General features: G+C 47.7%; 1 protein-coding gene across 4 annotated transcripts in view; it reads left to right on the forward strand.

Moving 5' to 3' along the window:
* The window catches only part of Sema2a (Semaphorin 2a), a 475,650-nt gene extending 468,035 nt beyond the window's left edge, over window positions 1-7,615 (forward strand). For all 4 annotated transcript variants that reach the window (XM_076808047.1, XM_076808049.1, XM_076808048.1 and 1 more), the window contains one exon: window positions 198-7,615. In XM_076808047.1, the coding sequence (XP_076664162.1) occupies window positions 198-272 (75 nt within the window). In that variant the 3' untranslated portion in view covers window positions 273-7,615. The remainder of the gene's footprint in view (window positions 1-197) is intronic.
* The last annotated feature ends 1,958 nt before the right edge of the window (window positions 7,616-9,573 follow it).

The following is a 9,573-nucleotide window of genomic DNA, read 5'->3' on the forward strand; positions in this document are numbered from 1 at the left end:
CGCGGACGTTCTCCATTAACACACTAGCGTCCATCAGTATTCATTTATTCACGTATTTTCTCTGTCCCGGAGGATGAGACATGTTCCCCAATCCTACATTTTTAAATTCGTAACACACCCCCCGGGGAAGGGATTTCGTGAGCGTGGGAGCGATCGATCGCCTGCTTGAGGATCCCCGTGCGTTTGCTCTGTTGCAGCAATGCGCCTCGAGGCAGAACGACAGCAATCAGAACCTGCACACGAACGAGGTGTACGGCACCCCCCTGGTCTGATGGAACCGATCGTTGGAGCCCTCGTCGAGCCGAGACCCAGACACAGTGCCACGAACAAGCGTCCTGCCGAAGAATCGCGGTCCATCCACGATCAGTTGGACGAGCCTCACTCTCCTTCTGACCGGTTACACCACTGCCTTTGTCATTCTTACTGCCGACGGGTTTTCCACCGAGTGAGATCGATACGTGAGACGCGTCCACCACCGAGAAATTCGGCAAACCGAACGCTCGGGACGGGGAGGAAGCACCTCGATCGCAGCGACGTTCTGTCTAGGTCAAAAACGGGCTTCGCCCCGATTGATCCACTCCTTCGAGCCGTTCTTTCGTACGAACCCTCCATCCCACTCGTGCTGACGAGCCGGAACATGGCGCGTCGCCCTAGACACCGAAGGTTCGATCGGTGCAACGAGGCCGACGCGCAGTGTTGACCGCGTAATCGCCATCGGACGACTGTCAGTTCCGTTATCAACGTGCTCCAGCCGGCGTGACAGTGCGCGCACGATCGACCCCGGAGGGCTCGGCTCCGTTTCTGGTCCCCAGACACCCACGAACGCTTTTCACCCCTCCTGTAAATAGACACGCGACGCCCGCGACGCGAGGTGAGGCGTCGCTACGAAGAACGTCGGCCGATGGGTGTCGAGCGAGTGGACGCGACTCGGCATGGCGGGCAACTGCAAGAAGACTCAGCGATTCGGTTCCTAGAGTATCGTTTCCCCCGGTGCTCGCGGTTCGACCTGTTCCCCGAACGAGACACCAAGCTATGGATGAGAGACGACGAACGATCGTGGTCTGGGTTAGGTGGTCACCGTGCTGTTCGGCGGCGCGTCGAAGCGTGGCTCGATTCGTCGAGGGCGTCCGTCCGCGAAGCAACGCCATTAGAAACCGGAAAATCGATCCCCCTGTTTCCTCAGATCTGTGATACGAGCGACGAGCCGTGGCTCTCGAGCGAACGCGCTCGACCGGCCGCTCTCTGTCGAGCACCGTGGCTACAGGAGCGGATAGCGAAGCGGAGAGAGGGAATACGTGTATGGTCGAGCTTCACCTGTGGCTTTTAGCCGGCCAGAAAACGACTTGTAGCTGGGAAACATCGTGTGTGCGCGTGTGGATTGGGAGAATGGAACAGGTCAGCAGAGAGAACGCGCAGCTCTCGGACGTCACGCAGGTTACACATGAGATTATTATCGGCTACGTGGTCGCGCGACCCTTGCGACTTACAATTAGCTTGCTAGATTTTTCATATCAGGTTGCCTGGTTTCGCGATGCACACCGCCGTCTGTCCTCGGCTCGCACGGTCCCCTATTCGTCGCGACTCGACGGACGTTCGTTTTCGATCACCGACTCCGCTGTGTCTCGATTAGCTTTTTCCCTGTCTCGGTTTTATTAGTACGTAGACACATCGGTCGATGCTTCTGTTCCTTAATCGTAGGTTAATAATGTCGCGAAACTTTCGTGGCTGTGCCGTTGGAACGTCTTCCAGGTGATAATAGTATCTGGGAGTGTCATTAAGTTTCAGGGTGTTCCTTAGTTCTCTTACTGTTGCAACCTGTAGACGTTTGAAAAGTTTTGATTAGGGAGAAAGGATTTGTGGATTGTGACGGCAGCTCGATTGGCGAATCAGTCACTGGATAAAGATTTATATTCAAACTACAGTTTTTGTAATATTTAGAAGTGGTGTCTCTTTTGTGATTCTATGTTCAGTCTGTCAACTACTTCGAGACCGAAACTTATAGGAATCTCGATATAGCAATCTGTTCGGTTTCTTTCTTTATCATGTTCAGAAGTATAATTTTCCTTGTACCTTTACGTCCAGTTTCTAAAAATGTTTCTAAGGAAATTATCGAACATCCAGGTGACCCAATTGGCCCGTCAATTCCAATCGAGCTATTCAATCAATCGATCCCTGGTCTCTCTAGAACTTTGCGAAGAAATGCGCGATTTCTTTGAAGACGTTCCAGCATTTACCGTCACGACAAAGCCCCCATTCACGAAACGTCATCGTTACGTACGGGGACACAGTGAACCGTACAAGTATTATCACTACCACATCCTCAACAACTCCGAAGGTGCTACGCAGGTGCGTTTCTCGACGCGTGCTGGAAATCGGTAAGGCCTGTAATCCCTTAAACCTACTTTATGCTCCCCGAAAATTGCGCGATAGACGCAGAATCGCGTGTAGCGCGCGCCACACATTCAAGCAGGAACGAACATGCGGGCGAACTTTCTCGCATATACCGAGCCTAGAATAGAACAAATCTCCCCTCCCCCGTTCGCGCGATATGTTTTCAACCGGGTCGAGGGAATTATGCAGCAACCCGACGTGAATGACGAGTGAACTGGGCGTTGTGAGATCCACGATCGTCGAATCGCTCTAGCGACACAGGATACGTCCCCTATGTGGTTAGGGCACAGCTTGGGCGAAGGGAAGAACGTGGGCGAATCATGAGTTGCCTCTTGTTTCGTTCGATCGGATTCCCGTAGACCGCTCGGTCTCGTTCCGATGTTTCTATGAGTTTCCGCGTCAACGCGAACGCGTGTTAGCGTATTTCCCGTGCTCGGTCGAACCGTGGAACGAATCGTTTCTCTTCCGCGAAGGTCTGCGCGTGTGTACATAGGATCGCGATAGCGTATGGTATTTTTATAAAAATTCTCTCCGCAACGACGCAACCGTAGACGCGAGGAATATAGCGTTCCCTGCTCTCCGCGAGTTTTCTTCACCCCGTTCTTTTGTTCAGTCCCATTTCGGTTACTTTCCCCCCGATATTTTAATCGTTTAGTCTTTTTTAGAACGTATCGTACACGTAGCGATTAGTTTACTCTATTTTTAACGTAGAACGCGCGTCGCTGAGGGGGCCCGGCCACTTCGGCGATCGCGACAGCTTCTACCAACGGAGATGGATGCTTACCGGTGCTGTATCGAACAATCCGTGGAACGGTCGCTGTTTCCTGAGGACCCAGTTCGCCATTCAATTAGTATACATACGAGTAGACTATATAAAATGATAGAGGGAAGGGCGGCCGCGGGACCTTTACTGCGTCAACGTCTGGATTTGACAGGAAAACCACGCGAAGTGTTCTGCTCTCGATTTCGATGAAACTTTGTGGGCGAATGCAGAACCGAGAACTTCTTCTTGGACCCTGTTAATGGAACAACGAAGGCAACCGGTCGATAAATTCAACGTTGTCGCTCGTAGACACGTTTGTCTGACTAAAGAGGAGTCGTACTACTGAATCCGCGTGGTCGTCAGTAGATTCGCTTTTATAACAGACACTACGAATACCGCTGCATCATTTGCTGCATAGAATTGGAAAATACAATTATTTGCAACACCGAGAAGAAAATTAGCGGAAAATTATGCCACATTTGCTTCTGAAATGCAAACACAGTGTACGGGAAAGAAACGTGCCGCAGTGGGATTCAGAACGTGGATTATCAAACTCCATATCTTCGACGTTAGACAACGAGCTATCTCCCTATTCGAAACAAAACTGAAACTCAGTATGCACTGCCAAATATCTCGCAAACTACTGAGTGCTTGCTCAATACAACCAACCATATCTCGCATATATTTCTGTTGCGAATTTTCTCGCAAAGTTTCCTTGAAATCTTCACGCAAGGCTTCCCGTGGCTCCGTCTCCTTGCAAGTTCCACCTGGGGCGAAGGTCACGCGAAGCAGAACCCAGAAATCATGAACGAGGGAAAGATGAGAGTAGAGCAACGCCGCGTGCATCGGTGCGGCAGTTTCGCTCTTGCCCCTAAGTTTGTACATAAACGTTCGTATTGTTGAGACGTTCGCGACGCGCGCCCATCAGCTTTCTCTTTCCGCCACACTTCGGCGATTCCCTCTTCAACACCACCAATAGCTTCTTGGGGTCAGAATCGACGCGCGCGCGGCCGCGAACCGTTCGTTATTCTTGTACAGAGGTTTGGAACGCCGTGCACGACGATTTTCTGTTCTGTATCTATTCCCGTCGACGGCATACAAAGGTACACTGTCAGATAGTAAGAGAAAGAGTGTGTGAGAGAGCACGAGAGGCAGAGTGCGTGTTGGACAATGAAGAGGGGAAGAATGAAGAGATACGCAGGGTTTCTGGAACTGTAGGCGCAATGTTAAGTGGTTCGCAGAGTTCATGAAGAAGAGGGAAGAATTATTAAAGTTTGCAGTTTTGTTAGTTGCCAAACAGTGGTTCTTCGGCCAAGTACTAGTGAGTGGCTTTAAAATGTGTATCTAGTGAATATTCATTCGGATTCAATTCCTCTACTTGCACTTCCTCTTTGACTTTGCTTCGGTTCCCGTGTCAGTTTAGAATCTACTAGCACACAACGCAGGAAATTGGCACCTCGATCGTGGAACGACTCTTTGAAAAGATCTTGAAACGGTTAATTCCTGAATTTATGTTCACCAAGGCTTCTTCGCTTCTTTTCATGAGCTTCGTCGCTGAACACAGTTTGCACCCACAGCTCCAAAGCCCCCTGTACTTATATAAGATAAAAGAGAGACCGTAGGTGCGTAAGGTTAACACAATAATCGGTAACTTAATCCTCAAAATATGTACTTATTATGAGCTTCAACAAGTATTGAATAGTATTACGTGGTAAGGGTTAAGACTTAATTTTCGAATCGTATGGAGACGAGACGGGAGCGCGCGCTCTCGGTTACGGGGCTTGCCTTCTTCCCATTCGTCGGTGAACTATCCCGCGACGGTTCCGACGTGCGATGCTCCGTCGACGACGATCCGCGTGACGGACGGCTCGTGACCGTGGAAACGGATCGGCCGCCGTTCGAGAGGTTATTCCGGAGCAATCGGCGCGACGAGCGAGTTCCGGGACGGTGTTTAGGCAGCGAGTGACGATGGGAGAATGAGAGCGTGCGTCGCGGCGAAACGATACGTAAAGAATAACGGTAAACTGTCTCTCTCGTGCGTCTGATGAAAGTTATTAGGGAGAAGGGAGGACGAGCGAGGGGCGATCTATTGTAAAGATAATACGGAGCAAAGGCACAGAGGAGCCCTATGATCTTTGACCAGGAGTCTCTCGTGTACGCGTCGACGGCCGACGAGGAAAGCCTGCGGACCCGAACAGGAATCGTCTAGTGACTTCTGATCCTGACGATGGTACTGTCTGTCCGCGTGTCTGATTCGCGCCCTCGACGAATGCACGTCCAGCCTCTCGAGAATGAGTCGGCGTGATCACGGAAAGCAATCTAAGATGAACCTAACGATGTTAGATATATTATTTGTAAGATTATCGGAGTACTGTATATTGCGCGGACACGATCGTGGTTGGTGGGCGCGCGGTGGGAGGGCGGATGGGCGGAAGACGTCGCCGTGAAGGAGACGACAAGATTTTCTGGGGAGACTTTTGAATGCCCGTCGGTCGAGGAGAGGTCGCTGCGCCGTTTCGAAACGGCTCGTGGGACCATCGAGTTCGCATCGTACTCCCGTCGATCGGCTCCCACTGCGACGGTCGTGCCGGCGAGATAGGTCTATAGCTCGATTTAGTGTACGCTGTACGAGAAAATAAGACGTCTCTGCGACGACAGTTAACTCGAGGTAATAAGAGGGGGATGAGGAGGGAGGAGCCGGCGAGAAAGAGATGCCCTAAATAAAAACACTTAAACTACGATGACTTATTACTACGGATACGAGGAGGAGAATACAAGGTAGGATAGCCGATAACGACTAATTCGAATATATCATTAGGACTAGCCGAACGACTGTCTTAGTTTCTCTAGAGTTTCCTGTACGAGATCGGTTTTTATTTTCTTGGGGAAACGCGGGCTAGGGAGGGGGTGGGGGGGGGTGGGGGCGGCCGGGCTGATTCCACCGTAACCGAATTTTTACGTGCTTCTTGTATAACCCTCTGTCACCTTTTGTAAGAGAAATGCCGACACGGCCACGCTTGTCCATGCGCGGAGGTGCGCTGGAGTCTCCATTATTCGAATCATTCTTGCCGGAGCGCTCCAATTTATCAGAGCGGAGTGTGTCTTTATCCGAACATCCTTGTAACAATCGAAGCTCACTCTGACCATGAGAATTTGTTGCGAAATCGTTTGTGTGCGTGTTCATATGTTACACTGCCGTCGGAGGAACATTGTGTAGTGTAAATTGTAAAGACCAGGTAATAGCTGAGAAAATTTGGAAAGCGGTGGTGAATGCTGTAAACTTAACACGAACGTATGGAATCGGAAAGTTGTAATCGATATTAAAGATACCTGCATTGGAGAAAGAGTTTGTGTTTGATGATTCGTGGCGCAAGATGCGTTTCATCTTCCGTAACTGAATAAGCATGTGTCTCTATTAATTCGGATAGTGGATGTTCCAGGGTACTTTCGTTTTAATTTCACGCGCTTCTTCTACTTCTTCGGCGCCGCCGTTTGTCTTCGTGCGTCGTTTCCCTTTTAATATCGTTTCGATGACAATCCCCACAGACCGTGACAGAGAAATTCCGAGAGAAAGAGAGAGAGAGAGAGAGAGAGAGATTGAGAGAGAGAGAGAGGGAGCGAGAGAGAGAGAGATTGAGAGAGAATAAGAGTGAGAGTGTCCCGCGTGAGATTAATCGTTTCGTATCCACGGAATTCATTTCTCATTATCACCGTTATTATCACTGTCGTCATTGTCCTCGAGATCCATTCCACCCCTTTTTCTTTTCCGCCCCTTTGTACTTTTTTCCCCGTCTTCGTTTTTATTTCTGTTGCGCTCGTCCCTCTCGACTGCAGCGATCATCAAGGGTAGAAATTAGGGTCGGATGAAAGCACACTGTGAATCCAAGATTCTGTTCCATCCTTCAATTCTACGACGAAGAAAATGTACTTTGAATAACCAATTTATTTAGCGTATATCGCAGTGAGACATATGGATAATAAAATGAACGTTTGTTGCCGGACTAACTGAAATTTCACGCGTCGATTCTTTACGCAACGAGTTTGCGCTGTCTGTTTTTGAACTCCGTCGACGATAATCAGGATTTATCGGATTCGTTAGCGCGTCACGCGGACCTTTTAATAGGTCGATCAACATGGGCACACGTCGAGTCGAATTGCTTCGGCACGTATGTACTACTTTTTCCATGGATTCACGGTGCACTTGTTCTGTCAATGTGAGACTCACACGTCTGACGCGTAAGCGCGATTATCATCGTCGAACAAACGACCGTAGGACACGAATTCTTTTAGTTCGAACAACTTCGTACGGTAAGATACCCTTTAGATTATTCACCTAATACCTAAACCTAAACATCCAATCGCTATTTTTATCAAAACAAGAAAAAAAAACATGTTAAAAATCTTTGATAGTTATCCATTGTTCACTATTGCTATAATAAAGTTTTGCTTTAATAAACGATGGAGACGTATGTGATATTCATTCACGAGCACCCTTCAAGAAGATCCTTTTGATGATTTCTAGAAAACTGACGGAAGATGCGAGCGATCCAGATATATTCCTTCGAACGTGACCTTTTTGTATGATTGTCATAGACGAGGTAAGCGATAGATAGACCTAACTTCTTATGGGAGTTCGTGTCACAGGTACGAAAGTATCGACTTCGCGAAAATAGTTTCATTGTTCGCGTTACGTTAAACAACGGAGACTCTGGGAAATATTCTCAAGGTAAGTGTATTTTACAAATTACTTTCGAATATACTGGTCTTGGAAGAAACCGGCAAGAACAACAATTCTGTCAATGTTCCAAGTACGCGAGAATCATCCCCTTTCTCACCTGAAGGGGGTGGGACGCGGATGCAGACCTAACTCAGACAGCAAAGAATCTCGAGGCTAACTACCGCGAATTAATTTACCTTGAAAGCCACGGCGATGATTCGATACTCGGTAATAAGGTTGGGACTAACAATAAGAGAAAGCTGATCAGAAGCGACGTACTCGAGAGTTACGTTTCGAGCCAGCTCCGTGGTTCTGCTCGGCCATTGCCCGATCAATAGAGCAACCTGAACTTCAGGCTATCCCCCGAGTTTGAATAATTACGCGCAACTGCTAACTCCCGGGGGTGAGTTATGCACCCCCCGATCTATAGACTGCACGCCCATTCCACTCCGAGCCGACTTTACGTCGTGCACTTTTACGTATCCCTTCCGACGTCATCGGTGTTGCGACGGGTCAGGAGCTATTTCCGTCATGACGTCATCGCGGAGACATTTGACGCTTGGACTTGGGGAGGACTATGCCTCGTGATTCGCGGAGGGAAGTGCGCGCGTCAACATCTTCACGTGACGCAAAGGTCGTGGGAAAGCGCAGCTGATGCTCTTTCTTAGGGCGATTAAATATAAAACCACTGTTTGGAAAGGAAGCGAATGGAAAGTGGAGTAATCACGTTTCTTTGTCACCGTTCAGCTGTATTAAATGATTTATTATTCTGTCTGTTTCTACCGCTCTTGTAGAACGCGCTGCGGTTTTATTGCCGTTTGAATATTGCATTGGGATTGAAATGGACTGTTGATAAAAGTTCGAAAGAGTTTGAGTTGCGTATTATTGAGGATAAATGATATCGCAAGAAGAGGGTAGTAGCAACGAACAGACTGAATTATTAATAATTGTGCTCACGCGTTCCTTGGTCGAGGATTAATTGCTGCTTGTAATTAGTTCACATGCGTCCGACATAATGGAATCTTATTCTTCGAATTTGTTTGCATTCGACTCCTCGACGTACAGTGGCTCGCATTAATATTCGGACAGTTTTTAAAATCGCATAACTTTTTTAGAATTGGTTCAACCAACTTGAGTCTTTTTGAGAAGCTAGAAGGATTAGTTTGCTAACTGACGCGTTTCGTTGTTTTGAAAAAAAAATGTATTTGATTGGAATAGCGAAAAGAATAGTAAAGGTCGATTTTTAAACTTTTTTTTGAGAGCTTGTAATGAAAATTATAAAAAAAACCGTTTGTAGATTGCAGTAAGTTGTATACGTGCCTAAAATTTCATCAAAAGCGGTTAATGTTGCTCCGAGGTACAAACGTTTAAAGATCGCAGAATAAGGTCCAGAATCGCGAAAATTCCCGAAATCAGCGATTCTCGAAATCAGCGATTCTCGACCTTATTCTGTGATCTTTAAACGTTTGTAGCTCGGAGCAACGTTAACCGATTCTGATGAAATTTTAGGCACGTATACAACTTACTGCAATCTACAAACAATTTTTTTGAATTTTCATTACAAGCTCACAAAAAAAAGTTTAAAAATCGACCTTTACTATTCTTTTCGCTACTCCAACCAAATACATTTTTTTTTTTCAAAACGACGAAACGCGTCAGTTAGCAAACTAATCCTTGTAGCTTCTCAAAAAAACTCAAGTTG

This window comes from Andrena cerasifolii, chromosome 3 (assembly GCF_050908995.1).
Source record: "Andrena cerasifolii isolate SP2316 chromosome 3, iyAndCera1_principal, whole genome shotgun sequence".
Lineage (NCBI taxonomy): Eukaryota > Metazoa > Arthropoda > Insecta > Hymenoptera > Andrenidae > Andrena > Andrena cerasifolii.